At 47.4% G+C, this 18,566-nt stretch overlaps 1 protein-coding gene across 1 annotated transcript in view; it reads right to left on the reverse strand.

The window, feature by feature from the left end:
* LOC140391353 (dynein heavy chain domain-containing protein 1-like) overlaps positions 1–18,566 on the reverse strand; it is a 275,539-nt gene that overhangs the window by 1,139 nt on the left and 255,834 nt on the right. Inside the window, exons 19-20 of the mRNA XM_072475932.1 lie at positions 1,434–1,559; positions 953–1,056 (exon numbers count right to left, since the gene is read on the reverse strand). Coding sequence (XP_072332033.1) covers positions 953–1,056; positions 1,434–1,559 — 230 coding nt within the window. The remainder of the gene's footprint in view (positions 1–952; positions 1,057–1,433; positions 1,560–18,566) is intronic.

The raw sequence follows: 18,566 nt of genomic DNA on the forward strand, positions 1-18,566 counted from the left end.
CCTTTCCCCCACCTCCTCTCCCCCTTTCCCCCACCTCCTCTCCCCCTTTCCCCCACCTCCTCTCCCCCTTTCCCCCACCTCCTCCCCTCTTTCCCCCACCTCCTCTCCCCCTTTCCCCCACCTCCTCTCCCCCTTTCCCCCACCTCCTCTCCCCCTTTCCCCCACCTCCTCTCCCCCTTTCCCCCACCTCCTCTCCCCCTTTCCCCCACCACCTCCCCCCCTTTCCCCCACCACCTCCCCCCTTTCCCCACCTCCTCCCGCCCCTTCCCCCATCTCTTCCCCCCTTCCCCATGTCTTCCCCCCCTTCCCCATCTCTTCCCCCCCTTCCCCCCTTCCCCCATCCCTTCCCCCCCTTCCCCATCCCTTCCCCCATCCCTTCCCCATCTCTTCCCCATCTCTTCCCCCATCTCTTCCCCCCCTTCCCCCATCTCTTCCCCATCCCTTCCCCCATCTCTTCCCCCCCTTCCCCCATCTCTTCCCCCCTTCCCCCATCTCTTCCCCCCCTTCCCCCATCTCTTCCCCCCCTTCCCCCATCTCTTCCCCCCCTTCCCATCTCTCCCCCCCCTTCCCCATCTCTCCCCCCTTCCCCATCTCTTCCCCCCCCTTCCCCCATCTCTTCCCCCCTTCCCCCATCTCTTCCCCCCTTCCCCCATCTCTTCCCCCATCTCTTCCCCCCTTCCCCCCCTTCCCCCATCTCTTCCCCCCTTCCCCCATCTCTTCCCCCCTTCCCCCATCTCTTCCCCCCCCTTCCCCCATCTCTTCCCCCCTTCCCCCATCTCTTCCCCCCCTTCCCCCATCTCTTCCCCCCCCTTCCCCCAATCTCTTCCCCCCTTTCCCCCATCTCCTCCTCCCCTTTTCCCCACCTCCCCTTTTCCCCACCTGACAGGCAATACTGAGTTTATTAGTTTTGTCTCCAATCCAAGCTTTGCTGGGGGAGCCAGGAGTTACTCACCAGCTGTGAATTCGGTTTCCGAGCTTCCAGCTCCATCTCGTAAAACACTTGGTGCAGAAAGACCCACTTATCCTGGAACATCTTCCACAGGTCCAGCAGCTCCCCTGGATAAGGAGAAAAGGAAATCTGGGAGCACAGCAAACAGGAGAAAGTCCGACACAATATTCACCTGAATGAAACAGACTCGTGTCAGGTATATCTAATTCTGATTATCTATGACTATTGCTTTACGAGAGTATGGAGTGTGTGGTGGCGGTGAAAGGTCAGGACACTGGGGGAGTTGGTTGTCTCTGGGGTATAGAGACTGGGTTAGCAGTGGGTTGTGTTAGAGGGGGGCAGTTGATTGTGGGGGGGGGGGGTATTGAGGCTTGTGAACAGCAGATGGGGTATTGGGCTCTGTTGTTTGGGGAAGAGATTTTAAGGGTATGACGTTACTTGGGGGAGGGATTATTGATGTTGGGATGTGGATTATGTGACTTACCAAAGTGTTGGATCATTTCCATGAGTTTCTCAGCTTCTTTCTGGATGTTTTCGGCCACTGAAGTTGCCACAAGCATACTGAGTGTCATCAAACTGTCCTCGGTGTGCCATCTCAGCCTTTCCATCTCTAGGCCAGACAGACAAACACACGTTACATTCTCATCAAAAGCTGCTCTATATTAGCTGCTCAGCTATTAGCCTCCAACTCCTGAACTCCAAGTGTACACAAATCAGGAGCAGAAGGAGCCCATTCGGCCCCTTGTGTCTCTCCTCCATTCAATGCAACCATGGTCGATCTAATGCAATCGGATGCATACTTGTGTAGGAGGGAGGGTTTCCGTTATCTGGACCACTGGGAGCTCTTCCAGGGCAGGTGTGACCTAAATAAGGACGGGTTGCATCTAAACTGGAGAGGCATAAATATCCTGGCCGCGAGGTTTGCTAGTGTCACACAGGAGGGTTTAAACTAGTATGGCAGGGGGGTGGGCACGGGAGCAATAGGTCAGAAGGTGAGAGCATTGAGGGAGAACTAGGGAATAGGGACAGTGGGGCTCTGAGGCAGAGCAGACAGGGGGAAGTTGCTGAACACAGCGGGTCTGGTGGCCTGAAGTGCATATGTTTTAATGCAAGAAGTATTACGGGTAAGGCAGATGAACTTAGAGCTTGGATTAGTACTTGGAACTATGATGTTGTTGCCATTACAGAGACCTGGTTGAGGGAAGGGCAGGATTGGCAGCTAAACGTTCCAGGATTTAGATGTTTCAGGTGGGATAGAGGGAGATGTAAAAGGGGTGGCGGAGTTGCGCTACTGGTTAGGGAGGATATCACAGCTGCACTGCGGGAGGACACCTCAGAGGGCAGTGAGGCTATATGGGTAGAGATCAGGAACAAGAAGGGTGCAGTCACAATGTTAGGGGTTTACTACAGGCCTCCCAACAGCCAGCGGGAGATAGAGGAGCAGATAGGTAGACAGATTTTGGAAAAGAGTAAAAACAACAGGGTTGTTGTGATGGGAGACTTCAACTTCCCCAATATTGGCTGGGACTCACTTAGTGTGAGGGGTTTAGACGGGGTAGAGTTTGCAAGGAGCATCCAGGAGGGCTTCTTAAAACAATATGTAGACAGTCGAACTTCGGAAGAGCCTGTACTGGACCTGGTATTGGGGAATGAGCCGGGCCAGGTGGTAGAAGTTTCAGTAGGGGAGCATTTCGGGAACAGTGACCACAATTCAGTAAGTTTTAAAGTGCTGCTGGACAAGGATAAGAGTGGTCCTAGGGTGAATGTGCTGAATTGGGGGAAGGCTAATTATAACAATATTAGGTGGGAACTGAAGAACCTAGATTGGGGGCGAATGTTTGAGGGTAAATCAACATCTGACATGTGGGAGGCTTTCAAGTGTCAGTTGAAAGGAATTCAGGACTGGCATGTTCCTGTGAGGAAGGATAAATAGGGCAATTTTCGGGAACTTTGGATAACGAGAGATATTGTAGGCCTCGTCAAAAAGAAAATGGAGGCATTTGTCACGGCTAAAAGGCTGGGAACAGATGAAGGAACATAAGGAAAGTAGGAAGGAACTTAAGCAAGGAGTCAGGAGGGCTAGAAGGGGTCACGAAAATTCATTGGCAAATAGGGTTAAGGAAAATCTCTTGGCTTTTTACACGTACATAAAAAGCAAGAAGGTAGCCAGGGAAAGGGTTGGCCCACTGAAGAATAGGCAAGGGAATCTATGTGTGGAGCCAGAGGAAATGGGCGAGGTACCAAATGAATACTTTGCATCAGTATTCACCAAAGAGAAGGAATTGGTGGATGTTGAGTCTGGGGAGGGGTGAATAGATAGCCTGGGTCACATTGAGATCCAAAAAGACGAGGTGTTGGGCGTCTTGAAAAATATTAAGGTAGATAAGTCCCCAGGGCCTGATGGGATCTACCCCAGAATACTGAAGGAGGCTAGAGAGGAAATTGCTGAGGCCTTGACAGAAATCTTTGGATCCTCACTGTCTTCAGGTTATGTCCCGGGGGACTGGAGAATAGCCAATGTTGTTCCTCTGTTTAAGAAGGGTAGCAAGGATAATCCAGGGAACTACAGGCCGGTGAGCCTTACATCAGTGGTAGGGAAATTACTGGAGAGAATTCTTCGAGACAGGATCTACTCCCATTTGGAAGCAAATGGACGTGTTAGTGAGAGGCAGCATGATTTTATGCAGGGGAGGTCGTGTCTCACTAACTTGATAGAGTTTTTCGAAGAGGTCACAGAGATGATTGATGCAGGTAGGGCAGTGGATGTTGTCTATATGGACTTCAGTAAGGCCTTTGACAAGGTCCCTCATGGTTGACTAGTGCAAAAAGTGAAGTCACACGGGATCAGGGGTGAGCTGGCAAGGTGGATACAGAACTGGCTAGGTCATAGAAGGCAGAGAGTAGCAATGGAAGGATGCTTTTCTAATTGGAGGGCTGTGATCAGTGGTGTTCCACAGGGATCAGTGCTGGGACCTTTGCTGTTTGTAGTATATATAAATGATTTGGAGGAAAATGGAACTGGTCTGATTAGTAAGTTTGCAGACGACACAAAGATTGGTGGAATTGCGGATAGCGATGAGGACTGTCAGAGGATACAGCAGGATTTAGATCGTTTGGAGACTTGGGCGGAGAGATGGCAGATGGAGTTTAAGCCGGACAAATTTGAGGTAATGCATTTTGGAAGGTCTAATGCAGGTAGGGAATATACAGTGAATGGTAGAACCCTCAAGAGTAATGAAAATCAGAGTGATCTAGGTGTACAGGTCCACAGGTCACTGAAAGGGGCAACACAGGTGGAGAGGGTAGTCAAGAAGTCATACGGCATGCTTGCCTTCATTGGCCGGGGCATTGAGTATAAGAATTAGGCAAGTCATGTTGCAGCTGTATAGAACTTTGGTGAGGCCACACTTGGAGTATAGTGTTCAATTCTGGTCGCCACACTACCAGAAGGATGTGGAGGCTTTAGAGAGGGTGCAGAAGAGATTTACCAGAATGTTGCCTGGTATGGAGGGCATTAGCTATGAGGAGCAGTTGAATAAACTCAGTTAGTTCTCACTGGAACGAAGGAGGTTGAGGTGTGACCTGATAGAGGTCTACAGAATTATGAGGGGCATAGACAGTGTGGATAGTCAGAGGCTTTTCCCCAGGGTAGGGGGGTCAATTACAAGGGGGCATAGGTTTAAGGTGCGAGGGGCAAGGTTTAGAGTAGATGTTCGAGGCAAGTTTTTTTACACAGAGGGTAGTGGGTGCCTGGAACTCGCTGTCGGAGGAGGTGGTGGAAGCAGGGACGATAGTGACGTTTAAGGGGCATCTTGACAAATACATGAATAGGATGGGAATAGAGGGATACGGATCCAAGAAGAGTAGAAGATTGTAGTTTAGTCGGGCAGCATGGTTGGCACGGGCTTGGAGGGCCGAAGGGCCTGTTCCTGTGCTGTACTTTTAGAACAAAGAACAAAGAAATGTACAGCACAGGAAATGACTAGAGCGAGGGTAGGTCCGATCAAGGACAGTAGCGGAAGATTGAGTATTGAGTCTGAAGAGATAGGAGAGGTCTTCAACGAGTACTTTTCGTCTGTATTTACAAATGAGAGGGGCGATATTGTTGGAGAGGACAGTGTGAAACAGATTGGTAAGCTCGAGGAAATACTTGTTAGGAAGGAAGATGTGTTGGGCATTTTGAAAAACTTGAGGATAGACAAGTCCCCCGGGCCTGACGGGATATATCCAAGGATTCTATGGGAAGCAAGAGATGAAATTGCAGAGCCGTTGGCAATGATCTTTTCGTCCTCACTGTCAACAGGGGTGGTACCAGGGGATTGGAGAGTGGCGAATGTCGTGCCCCTGTTCAAAAAAGGGACTAGGGATAACCCTGGGAATTACAGGCCAGTTAGTCTTACTTCGGTGGTAGGCAAAGTAATGGAAAGGGTACTGAAGGATAGGATTTCTGAGCATCTGGAAAGACACTGCTTGATTAGGGATAGTCAGCACGGATTTGTGAGGGGTAGGTCTTGCCTTTCAAATCTTATTGAATTCTTTGAGGAGGTGACCAAGCATGTGGATGAAGGTAAAGCAGTGGATGTAGTGTACATGGATTTTAGTAAGGCATTTGATAAAGTTCCCCATGATAGGCTTCTGCAGAAAGTAAGGAGGCATGGGATAGTGGGGAATTTGGCCAGTTGGATAAAGAACTGGCTAACCGATAGAAGTCAGAGAGTGGTGGTGGATGGCAATTATTCAGCCTGGATCCCAGTTACCAGTGGCGTACCGCAGGGATCAGTTCTGGGTCCTCTGCTGTTTGTGATTTTCATTAATGACTTGGATGAGGGAGTTGAAGGGTGGGTCAGTAAATTTGCAGACGATACGAAGATTGGTGGAGTTGTGGGTAGTAAGGAGGGCTGTTGTCGGCTGCAAAGAGACATAGATAGGATGTAGAGCTGGGCTGAGAAGTGGCAGATGGAGTTTAACCCTGAAAAGTGTGAGGTTGTCCATTTTGGAAGGACAAATATGAATGCGGAATACAGGGTTAACGGTAGAGTTCTTGGCAATGTGGAGGAGCAGAGAGATCTTGGGGTCTATGTTCATACATATTTGAAAGTTGCCACTCAAGTGGATAGAGCTGTGAAGAAGGCCTATGGTGTGCTCGCGTTCATTAACAGAGGGATTGAATTTAAGAGCCGTGAGGTGATGATGCAGCTGTACAAAACTTTGGTAAGGCCACATTTGGAGTACTGTGTACAGTTCTGGTCGCCTCATTTTAGGAAGGATGTGGAAGCTTTGGAAAAGGTGCAAAGAAGATTTACCAGGATGTTGCCTGGAATGGAGAGTAGGTCTTACGAGGAAAGGTTGAGGGTGCTAGGCCTTTTCTCATTAGAACGGAGAAGGATGAAGGGCGACTTGATAGAGGTTTATAAGATGATCAGGGGAATAGATAGATTAGACAGTCAGAGACTTTTTCCCCGGGTGGAACAAACCATTACAAGGGGACATAAATTTAAGGTGAAAGGTGGAAGATATAGGAGGGATATCAGAGGTAGGTTCTTTACCCAGAGAGTAGTGGGGGCATGGAATGCACTGCCTGTGGAAGTAGTTGAGTCGGAAACATTAGGGACCTTCAAGCAGCTATTGGATAGGTACATGGATTACGGTTAAATGATATAGTGTAGATTTATTTGTTCTCAAGGGCAGCACGGTAGCATTGTGGATAGCACAATTGCTTCACAGCTCCAGGGTCCCAGGTTCGATTCCGCCTTGGGTCACTGACTGTGCGGAGTCTGCACGTCCTCCCCGTGTCTGCGTGGGTTTCCTTCGGGTGCTCCGGTTTCCTCCCACAATCCAAAGATGTGCGGGTTAGGTGAATTGGCCAATGATAAATTGCCCTTAATGTCCAAATTGCCCTTGGTGTTGGGTGAAGGTGTTGAGTTTGGGTGGGGTGCTCTTTCCGAGGCCGGTGCAGACTCGAAGGGCCGAATGGTCTCCTTCTGCACTGTAAATTCAATGATAATCTATGATTAATCTAGGACAAAGGTTCGGCACAACATCGTGGGCCGAGGGCCTGTTCTGTGCTGTATTTTCTATGTTCTATATTCATATATTTGTCAAGATGCCCCTTAAATGTCACTATCGTCCCTGCTTCCACCACCTCCTCCGGTAGCGAGTTCCAGGCACCCACTACCCTCTGTGTAAAAAACTTGCCAGGTACATCTACTCTTCGTGTAGAAGATTGTAGTTTAGTCGGGCAGTATGGTCGGCGCGGGCTTGGAGGGCCGAAGGGCCTGTTCCTGTGCTGTACATTTCTTTGTTCTTTGTTCTTTGTTAAACCTTGCCCCTCTCACCTTAAACCTATGCCCCCTAGTAATTGACCCCTCTACCCTGGGGAAAAGCCTCTGACTATCCACTCTGTCTATGCCCCTCATAATTTTGTCGACCTCTATCAGGTCGCCCCTCAACCTCCTTCGTTCCAGTGAGAACAAACCGAGTTTATTCAACCGCTCCTCATAGCTAATGCCCTCCATACCAGGCAACATTCTGGTCAATCTCTTCTGCACCCTCTCTAAAGCCTACACATCCTTCTGGTAGTGTGGCAACCAGAATTGAACACTATACTCCAAGTGTGGCCTAACTAAGGTTCTTTACAGCTGCAACATGACTTGCCAATTCTTATACTCAATGCCCCGGCCAATAAAGGCAAGCATGCCGTATGCCTTCTTGACTACCTTCTCCAACTGTGTTGCCCCTTTCAGTGACCTGTGGACCTGTACTCCTAGATCTCTCTGACTTTCAATACTCTTGAGGGTTCTACCATTCACTGTATATTCCTTACCTGCATTTGACCTTCCAAAATGCATTACCTCACATTTTGTCCGGATTAAACTCCATCTGCCATCTCTCCGCCCAAGTCTCCAAACAATCTAAATCCTGCTGTATCCTCTGACAGTCCTCATCACTATCCGCAATTCCACCAACCTTTGTGTCGTCTGCAAACTTACTAATCAGACCAGTTCCATTTTCCTCCAAATCATTTATATATACTACAAACAGCAAAGGTCCCAGCACTGATCCCTGTGGAACACCACTGGTCACAGCCCTCCAATTAGAAAAGCATCCTTCCATTGCTACTCTCTGCCTTCTATGACCTAACCAGTTCTGTATCCACCTTGCCAGCTCACCCCTGATCCCGTGTGACTTCACCTTTTGTACTCGTCTACCATGAGGGACCTTGTCAAAGGCCTTACTGAAGTCCATATAGACAATATCCACTGCCCTACCTGCATCAATCATCTTTGTGACCTCCTAGAAAAACTCTATCAAGTTAGTGAGACACGACCTCCCCTTCACAAAACCATGCTGCCTCTCATTAATACGTCCATTTGCTTCCAAATAGGAGTAGATCCTGTCTCGAAGAATTCTCTCCAGTAATTTCCCTACCACTGAAGTAAGGCTCACCGGCCTGTAGTTCCCTGGATTATCCTTGCTACCCTTCTTAAACAGAGGAACAACATTGGCTATTCTCCAGTCCTCCGGGACATCACCTGAAGACAGTGAGGATCCAAAGATTTCTGTCAAGGCCGCAGCAATTTCCTCTCCAGCCTCCTTCAGTATTCTGGGGTAGATCCCATCAGGCCCTGGGGACTTATCTACCTTAATATTTTTCAAGACGCCCAACACCTCGTCTTTTTGGATTTCAATGTGACCCAGTCTATCTACACACCCTTCTCCAGACTCAACATCCACCAATTCCTTCTCTTTGGTGAATACTGATGCAAAGTATTCATTTATTACCTCACCCATTTCCTCTGGCTCCACACATAGATTCCCTTGCCTATCCTTCAGTGGGCCAACCCTTTCCCTGGCTACCCTCTTGCTTTTTATGTACATGTAAAACGCCTTGGGATTTTCCTTAACCCTATTAGCCAATTATTTTTCGTGACCCCTTCTAGCCCTCCTGACTCCTTGCTTAAGTTCCTTCCTACTTTCCTTATATTCCAGAGGCTTCATCTGTTCCCATCCTTCTAGCCCTGACAAATGCCTCCTTTTTATTTTTGACAAGGCCTACAATATTTCTCATTATCCAAGGTTCCCGGAAATTGCCGTATTTATCCTTCTTCCTCACAGGAACATGCCGGTCCTGAATTCCTTTCAACTGACACTTGAAAGCCTCCCACATGTCAGATGTTGATTTACCCTCAAACATCCGCCCCCAATCTAGGTTCTTCAGTTCCCGCCTAATATTGTTATAATTAGCCTTCCCCCAATTTAGCACATTCACCCGAAGACCACTCTTATCCTTGAAGGCTCAAGCCCTATGGGACAATTCACCCATGGGTTAGACCATAGCTGAGAAACGCCTGTCAATCAACCCTGACCACCCAATCATGGACATTCTGAGGCAGAAAGCAGAAGTAGACAAGAATGACAAAGCTGTTAAGGACCTTGTGATCCTGCTCTTCGAGACTGCACTGCTGTCCTCTGGGTTTTCATTGGATGATCCGCAGGCGCACTCGAACCATATCTACAGAATGGTCAAGCTAGGTCTGAGCATTGATGATTTTGAGGTGCCTGTGGAAGAGATCCCACCCCTGGAGGGAGATGAGGATGCATCCCACATGGAGGAAGTTGACTGAAGCTGCTCTCTTCTTTTCTGTATTCTTCCTTGGTGTATTATTGAACTACTGTATTTAATGTGGACTTTTGAAAGGACCTGTTGTGTAAAGTGTAAAGTAATGATTATCTGACCAGCCTGATCAGATCAAGTGGATTGGACCTGCTCTCTTTAGGGGAGCGGGTCTTGCACTACAATCATTATCAGATGTTACTCTCCTTTTTTAATTTTCAAACGTATGTCATTTATACTTTTGCAGCTGTGTGCTGTAAAATAAAATCAGAAACTACTGGGGCAAAAAGGAATCCTGGCTTGCAAGAAAGTTTGGCTTTGTGGCTACAAGAGGTGCAATTAAAGCATTGTAAAAGTTGGAGTTTAGTTTATTGAATGAGAGCTCTCTAGGGAGTAGATAATTAAAGATATTGTGTTTGGCCCTAGTAAGATAATGTAGTTTAATGTGAGGAGCCAGCGGTTGACACAGTCAATTTTGGGTTTCAGTTCAGTTGAAGATTTGTTTCTGGACAGACTAGCAGCTGCTCTCGAAGCAGAGGTTTCTGAAAAGACTGGCAGGTTAAACAGCAGTTTAGCACAGACAAGAATCTGCGTGCTATTTCCTGGAGAATCTCTCTCTCAAAGTCATTTATCCAAGACTTCTCTTCATAGTAAGTATTCCTGGGTCGGCTAACTGTATTTTTGACCTGCATTAGAATACTGTGTTAAAATCGTTGTCTGTTCTGTATTTCCTGTTAATCCCTGCCCTGCTACCTGTCTTCAATCTACAGTCTTCTGGCTAGCTGCTGCACTATTTGGGACATCTGATTAAATTACAGACTTTGGACAAACTGAAATATCCCTGCTCTAATGGACTAATGAGGACTTCCCCTTCAGGTTCACAGAATCATAGAATTTACAGTGCAGTACGAGGCCATTTGGCCCATCAGGTCTGCACTGGCCCTTGGAAAGAGCACCCTATTTAAGCTCACAGCTTGATCTGGAAGAAGGAACTGAAGGCACTGTTGCTAAGTTTGCAGCTGATACAAAGATCTGTAGAGGGACAGGTAGTATTCAGGAAGCAAGGGAGCTTCAGAAGGACTTAGACAAGCTAGGAGAGTGGGCAATGAAGTGGCAAATGAAATACAGTGTGGAAAAGTATGAGGTTATGCACTTTGGAAGGAGGAATTTAGGCATAGACCATTTTCTAAATGGGAAGATGCTTAGGAAATCAGAAGCACAAAGGGACTTGGGAGTCCTTGTTCACGATTCTCTTAAGGTTAATGTGCAGGTTCAGTCGGCAGTTAAGAAGGCAAATGCAAGGTTAGCATTCATGTCAAGAAGGCTAGAATACAAAACCAGGGATGTACTTCTGAGGCTGAAAAAGGCTCTGGTCAGACCCCATTTGGAGTATTGTGAGCAGTTTTGGGCCCTGTATCTAAGGAAGGATGTGCTGGCCTTGGAAAGGGTCCAGACGAGGTTCACAAGAATGATCCCGGGAATGAAGAACTTGTCGTATGAGGAACATTTGAGGACTCTGGGTCTGTACACGTTGGAGTTTAGAAGGATGAGAGGGGATCTTATTGAAACTTACAGGATACTGCGAGGTCTGGATAGAGTGGATGTGGAGAGGATGTTTCCACTTGTAGGAGAAACTAGAACCAGAGGACACAATCTCAGACTAAAGGGACGATCCTTTAAAACAGAGATGAGGAGGAATTGCTTCAGCCAGAGGGTGGTGAATCTGTGGAACTCTTTGCCGCAGAAGGCTGTGGAGGCCAAATCACTGAGTGTCTTTAAGACAGAGATAGATAGGTTCTTGATTAATAAGGGATCAGGGGTTATGGGGAGAAGGCAGGAGAATGGGGATGAGAAAATATCAGCCATGATTGAATGGCGGAGCAGACTCGATGGGCCGAGTGGCCTAATTCTGCTCCTATGTCTTCTGGTCTTCTGGTCTATGGTCACCCAATCCCTGTAACCCAGTAAACCCCACCTAACACTCTTTGTTCAGTCACCTGATTAAGGAGCTAGTGATTCCAAACAAACCTGTTGTACTTTAACCTGGTGCTGGAAGTCTTCTTATTGTGCTCAACCCAGCCCAACGCCGACATCTCCACATCATGACTTTCATTGCATTGTTTAATGGGTAATTGTAAGCTATTTTACTTTGTGATGCTAAAGTTGGTAATACTGTGCTAGTAATAAAGTTTATTTTAATTAAACATCCCTAATTGTGTGTGAAATCAGTCCCGGAGTAAAGACTCCTTTCCTCCAAATGTTACAAATTTTAAAAAAATATTGGGCTTTCCGTCTGGTATCCTAACACCTACTGGGGTCCGGATCGGGATTGCTCCACATTGGAAATTGTTCCTGTGGTTACAGAAAACAAATCTCAGAGCCCTCAGTCCTTGCAAATGTCAAAGCTAACTCCAAACTCCCTGTCCTGTCCAATCCTGCAATATTGTTCTCCAATCCACACACACGTTTCCTACAGTTCATCTTTCTGATTGGGTTTTACCTCTGTCACAGCCCTGATCAACATCACAAAGAGCGCAATGTTACAACATCCTCGGCAAGGTCGTGGTCAATTCTAGCCTTACATGTCCCGGAGTCACAGTACAAGTGAATTAACAAATAATTCTTATAAAAATTCCCAACGTCTTTGGCCCTTAGCTCCTCAATAATTACAGTTACCAGGTTTGTAAGTTGAAACATAACTACTGATTATTTATAACAAGAATAATAACAAAATCTGCAGTAAATGCAACTGGATAACAACATACTAACACCTGCTACACCCTTTAACTGTCCCACCCTCTACCCACACTAAGATTGCAGGTGGAAAGGGGTAAAAATAATAAGGATGAAGGTCGAAGAAGAACAGAAGAACAAAGAAATGTACAGCACAGGAACAGGCCCTTCGGCCCTCCAAGCTCGTGCCGACCATGCTGCCCGACTAAACTACAATCTTCTACACTTCCTGGGTCCGTATCCTTCTATTCCCATCCTATTCATGTATTTGTCAAGATGCCCCTTAAACGTCACTATCGTCCCTGCTTCCACCACCTTCTCCGGTAGTGAGTTCCAGGCACCCACTACCCTCTGCGTAAAAAACTTGCCTCGTACATCTACTCTAAACCTTGCCCTTCTCACCTTAAACCTATGCCCCCTAGTAATTGACCCCTCTACCCTGGGGAAAAGCCTCTGACTATCCACTCTGTCTATGCCCCTCATAATTTTGTAGACCTCTATCAGGTCGCCCCGCAACCTCCGTCATTCCAGTGAGAACAAACCGAGTTTATTCAACCGCTCCTCATAGCTAATGCCCTCCATACCAGGCAACATCCTGGTAAATCTCTTCTGCACCCTCTCTAAAGCCTCCACATCCTTCTGGTAGTGTGGCGACCAGAATTGAACACTATACTCCAAGTGTGGCCTAACTAAGGTTCTATACAGCTGCAACATAATAAAAAGGTAAAAGTCTTTGCTTCGAATGGTCCATTCACACGGTTTCCTCACAGCACTCTCGCTGATTAAAGTATCTGGTTTACAGCTGGTAATGGTCTTCTTTGCAGAGTCGTTCATTCAGGGTCTCCACAGTTTAGAGAATTCAGTACTCACAAGCTACAGGCTTTCTGGAGAGGCATTTTCATTCTTAGCAATCTGGGCCTTCTGCTCAAATTTCACATTCAGGCCTATTTCTTTCCTGAGACACTAGATTTCACATCAAACCTTGTTTCCAGTTTGTGGTTTGACTTCAGACCTTTTCAGACCCAAAAGAACTACGTCCAGGCTTGCTGGAGGGAGAGCCAGCCCTCGCAGTGGCCTTCCCAAGAGGATTAATTAGATATTTTTGGAGAGAATTAGTTAGGTGCCTCTGTCCCAGCTGTTGAATCAGAAGTGAAACCAAACTGGAACCTCCTGACTCTGAAAATATTTCAGTGGGATCAGATCCAATCCCCGCCTGTTACCCGGCAGAGCAGAGGCTTTTGGACCTATTCATTGGCCACCACCAAATCATTCAAACCGAGTCATCACTGACATCAGCCAGTCTGTAATTACCAACCTAAAACAGCACAACCTTCTGGATCCTTCTGTTTGAATTAAAGGCACAGGCCACTGCTTTCTTCTGTTTGAATTAAAGGCACAGGCCACTGCTTTCTTCTGTTTGGATTAAAGACACAGGCCACATGTCCATAAATCATCCTTGGGTCAAAAATGAAACGGCAAAAATAAAAGAAAGGGGAAATAAGGGAATAAACTGGAACAAACGGGAAAGACCCTTCATGTAATATCCCGCATGGGACCGACAGGGTGGGAATGATCATCTTCCCCATGATTCTCGTGGAGTACGTGCTCCCTGCTGAGGGGCGGGGAACTCCTCTCATGAAGGGTAACAGGATTCAACATGTCCGCACCGCCCCATATCATCCATCAACAAATGGTTTGGCAGAGAAGGCTGTGTGGATGGTTAAACGGGGACTAAAGAAGCAGACTTCGGGCTTGGTGGGCACCAGGTTGGCACGCTTTTTGTCCTCGCATAGGACCACTCCGCATGCAGTAATTGGGGTGGTCCCCGCTGAGATGCTCATGGGTTATCAGAACAAAGAACGAAGAAATGTACAGCACAGGAACAGGCCCTTCGGCCCTCCAAGCCCGTGCAGACCATGCTGCCCATCTAAACTAAAATGTTCTATACTTTCGGGGTCCATATCCCTCTATTCCCATCCTATTCATGTATTTGTCAAGATGCCCCTTAAACGTCACTATCGTCCCTGCTTCCACCACCTCCTCCGTCAGCGAGTTCCAGGCACCCACTACCCTCTATGTAAAAAACATAACTCATATATCTCCTCTAAACCTTGCCTCTCGCACCTTAAACCTATGCCCCCAGTGGTTGCTGAGTGAGTGCTTGCTGAGAAGGGGAGTAAAAAAAATTTTAAACTTACTGTCAGCAGTTTCCAGCTGAATCTGGTCGGAGTGAGGACAGAGTGACTGCTGGTGAAAGAGCGTGAGGAGAGCGACGGGGACACAGTGAAAGAGCGCGAGGAGCGGCAGGGACACAGGATAAAAGAGCGCGAGGAGAGCGGTGGGGACACAGGATAAAAGAGCGCGAGGAGAGCGGTGGGGACACAGTGAAAGAGCGCGAGGAGAAGAATTGTGATTGGTAAGTAAAATCTTTATTCCTTTCACTTATTCATTATTTGATATTATATTTGTAATCAGTTAAGGTAAAGTGTAAAAATGGCAGGAGATCCCGTGTTATGCTCCTCGTGCTCAATGTGGGAGTTCAGGGACGCGGCCGATGCCCCTGACTCCTTCATGTGTGGGAAGTGTGTCCAGCTGCAGCTCCTGTTAGACCGCATGACGGCTCTGGAGCTGCGGATGGACTCACTTTGGAGCATCCGCGATGCTGAGGAGGTCGTGGATAGCACGTTCAGTGAGTTGGTCACACCGCAGATTAGGATTGGTGAGGGAGACAGGGAATGGGTGACCAAAAGGCAGAGAAAAAGCAGGAAGGCAGTGCAGGTGTCCCCTGCGGTCATCTCCCTCCAAAACAGGTATACCATTTTGGATGCTGTTGGGGAAGATGATTCACCAGGGGAAGGCAGTAGTAGCCAGGCTCATGGCACCGTGGCTGGCTCTGCTGCACAGAAGGGCGGGAAAAAGACTGGCAGGGCTATAGTCATAGGGGATTCAATCGTAAGGGGAGTAGACGGGCGTTTCTGTAGTCGAAAACGAGACTCCCGAATGGTATGTTGCCTCCCGGGTGCACGGATCAGGGATGTCTCAGATCGGCTACAGGACATACTGAAGGGGGAGGGTGAACAGCCAGTTGTCGTGGTGCATATAGGCACCAACGATATAGGTAAAAAACGGGATGAAGTCTACAATCAGAATTTAGGGAGTTAGGAGATAAGTTTAAAAAGTAGGACCTCAAAGGTAGTAATCTCAGGATTGCTACCAGTGCCTCGAGACAGTCAGAGTAGAAATTCAAGAATAGTCAGAATGAATACGTGGCTTGAGAGGTGGTGCAGGGGGGAGAGGTTCAAATTTTTGGGACATTGGAACCGGTTCTGGGGGCGGTGGGACCATTACAAATCGGATGGTCTACACCTGGGCAGGACTGGAACCAATGTCCTAGGGGGTGCTTTTGCTAACACTGTTGGGGAGGTTTTAAATTAATGTGGCAGTGGGATGGGAACCAGATTAGGAAGTTAGAGGTCAGTAAAGAGGCAGCAAATAAAGCCAGTAAGGTACTAGATAATAAACTCAATGTGACTAAGGGGAAGAGTAGGCAGGGAAGAGATGATGAACGCAAAGGGACAGGTGGTCTGAGGTGCATTTGTTTCAATGTGAGAAGTGTAGCAGGTGAGGCAGATGAACTTAAGGCTTGGATTAGTACCTGGGAATATGATGTTATTGGTATTACTGAGACTTGGTTGAGGGAAGGGCAAGACTGGCAACTAAATATCCCAGGGTATAGATGCTTCAGGAGGGATAGAGAGGGAGGTAAATGGGGTGGAGGCGTTGCATTACTGGTCAGAGATGATATCACAGCTGTGATTAAGGAGGGCACGATGGAGGATTCGAGCACTGAGGCAATATGGGTAGAGCTAAGAAATAGGAAGGATGCAGTAACATTGTTGGGACTTTATTACAGGCCTCCCAAAAGCGAGCGTGAAGTAGAGGTACAAATATGTAGACAGATTATAGAAAAATGTAGGAGCAATAGGGTGGTCGTGATGGGAGATTTTAACTTACCAACATTGAATGGGACTCATGTAGTGTTGGAGGCGTAGATGGAGCAGAATTTGTGAGGAGCATCCAGGAGAGTTTTTTAAAGCAGTATGTAAATAGTCCAACTCGGACTAATACTGGACCTGGTATTGGGGAATGATCCCGGCCAGGTGGTTGAAGTTTCAGTCGGTGATTACTTTGGATAGAAATGGCAAGATTAGGGAACCATGGATGATGGGTGGAATTGTGGGACTAGCTAAGATGAAAAAGGAAGCATACATAAGATCCAGGCGACTTAAAACTGATGAAGCTTTGGAGGAATATCGGGACAGTAGGACAAATCTCAAACGCGCAATAAAGAGGGTTAAAAGGGGTCATGAACTATCTTTGGCTAACAGGGTTAAGGAAAATCCTAAAGCCTTTTATTCGTATATAATGAGCACGAGGGTAACTAGAGAAAGGATTGGCCCACTCAAACACAAAAGAGGGAATTTATGCGTGGAGTCAGAGGAAATGGGTGAGATTCTTAATGAGTATTTTGCATCAGTATTCACCAAGGAGAGGGACATAATGGATGTTGAGGCTAGGGATCGGTGTTTAAATACTCTAGGTCAAGTCGGCATAAGGAAGGGGGAAGTTTGGGGTATTCTAAAAGGCATTAAGGTGGACAAGTCCCCAGGTCCGGGTGGGATCTATCCCAGATTACTAAGGGAAGCGAGGGACAAAATAGCTGGGGCCTTAACAGATATCTTTGCAGCACGGTAGCATTGTGGATAGCACAATTGCTTCACAGCTCCAGGGTCCCAGGTTCAATTCCGGCTTGGGTCACTGTCTGTGCGGAGTCTGCACATCCTCCCCGTGTGTGCGTGGGTTTCCACCGGGTGCTCCGGTTTCCTCCCACAGTCCAAAGATGTGCAGGTTAGGTGGATTGGGCCATGATAAATTGCCCTTAGTGTCCAAAATTGCCCTTAGTGTTGGGTGGGGTTACTGGGTTATGGGGATAGGGTGGAGGTGTTGACCTTGGGTATTGTGCTCTTTCCAAGAGCTGGTGCAGACTTGATGGGCCGAATGGCCTCCTTCTGCACTGTAAATTCTATGATAATTCTATGATCCTTGAGCACGGGTGAGATCCCAGAGGACTGGAGAATTGCTAATGTTGTCCTTTTGTTTAAGAAGGGTAGCAGGGATAATCCAGGGAATTATGGACCTGTGAGCTTGACGTCAGTGGTAGGCAAACTGTTGGAGAAGATACTGAGGGATAGGATCCATTCACATTTGGAAGAAAAAAGACTTATCAGTGATAGGCAGCATGGTTTTGTGCAGGGAAGGTCATGTCTTACAAAACTAATAGAATTCTTTGACGAAGTGACAAAGTTAATTGATGAGAGAAGGGCTGTAGATGTCATATACATGGAGTTCAGTAAGGCGTTTGATAAAGTTTCCCATGGCAGATTGATGGAAAAAGTGAAGTCGTATGGGGTTCAGGGTGTACTAGCTAGATGGATAAAGAACTGGCTGGGCAACAGGAGACAGAGAGTAGTGGTGGAAGGGAGTGTCTCAAAATGGAGAAAGGTGACTAGTGGTGTTCCACAGGGATCCGTGCTCGGACCACTGTTGTTTGTGATATACAGAAATGATCTGGACGAAGGTATAGGTGGTCTGATTAGCAAGTTTGCAGATGATACTAAGATTGGTGGAGTTGCAGATAGCGAGGAGGACTGTCAGAGAATACAACAAAATATAGATAGATTGAAGAGTTGGGCAGAGAAATGGCAGATGGAGTTCAATCCAGGCAAATGCGAGGTGATGCATTTTGGGAGATCTAATTCAAGAGCGGACTATACGGTCAATGGAAGAGTCCTGGGGAAAATTGATGTACAGAGAGATCTGGGAGTTCAGGTCGACTGTACCCTGAAGGTGGCAACGCAGGTCGATAGAGTGGTCAAGAAGGCATACAGCATGCTTGCCTTCATCGGACGGGGTATTGAATACAAGAGTCGGCAGGTCATGTTCCAGTTGTATCGGACTTTGGTTAGGCCACATTTGGAATACTGCGTGCAGTTCTGGTCGCCACATTACCAGAAGGATGTGGATGCTTTCGAGAGGGTGCAGAGGAGGTTCACCAGGATGTTGCCTGGTATGGAGGGTGCGAGCTATGAAGAAAGGTTGAATAGATTAGGATTGTTTTCGTTGGCAAGACGGAGCTTGAGGGAGGACCTGATTGAGGTCTACAAACTATGAGAGGTATGGACAGGGTGGATAGCAACAAGCTTTTTCCAA

This window comes from Scyliorhinus torazame, chromosome 15 (genome assembly GCF_047496885.1).
Source record: "Scyliorhinus torazame isolate Kashiwa2021f chromosome 15, sScyTor2.1, whole genome shotgun sequence".
NCBI classification, from domain to species: domain Eukaryota; kingdom Metazoa; phylum Chordata; class Chondrichthyes; order Carcharhiniformes; family Scyliorhinidae; genus Scyliorhinus; species Scyliorhinus torazame.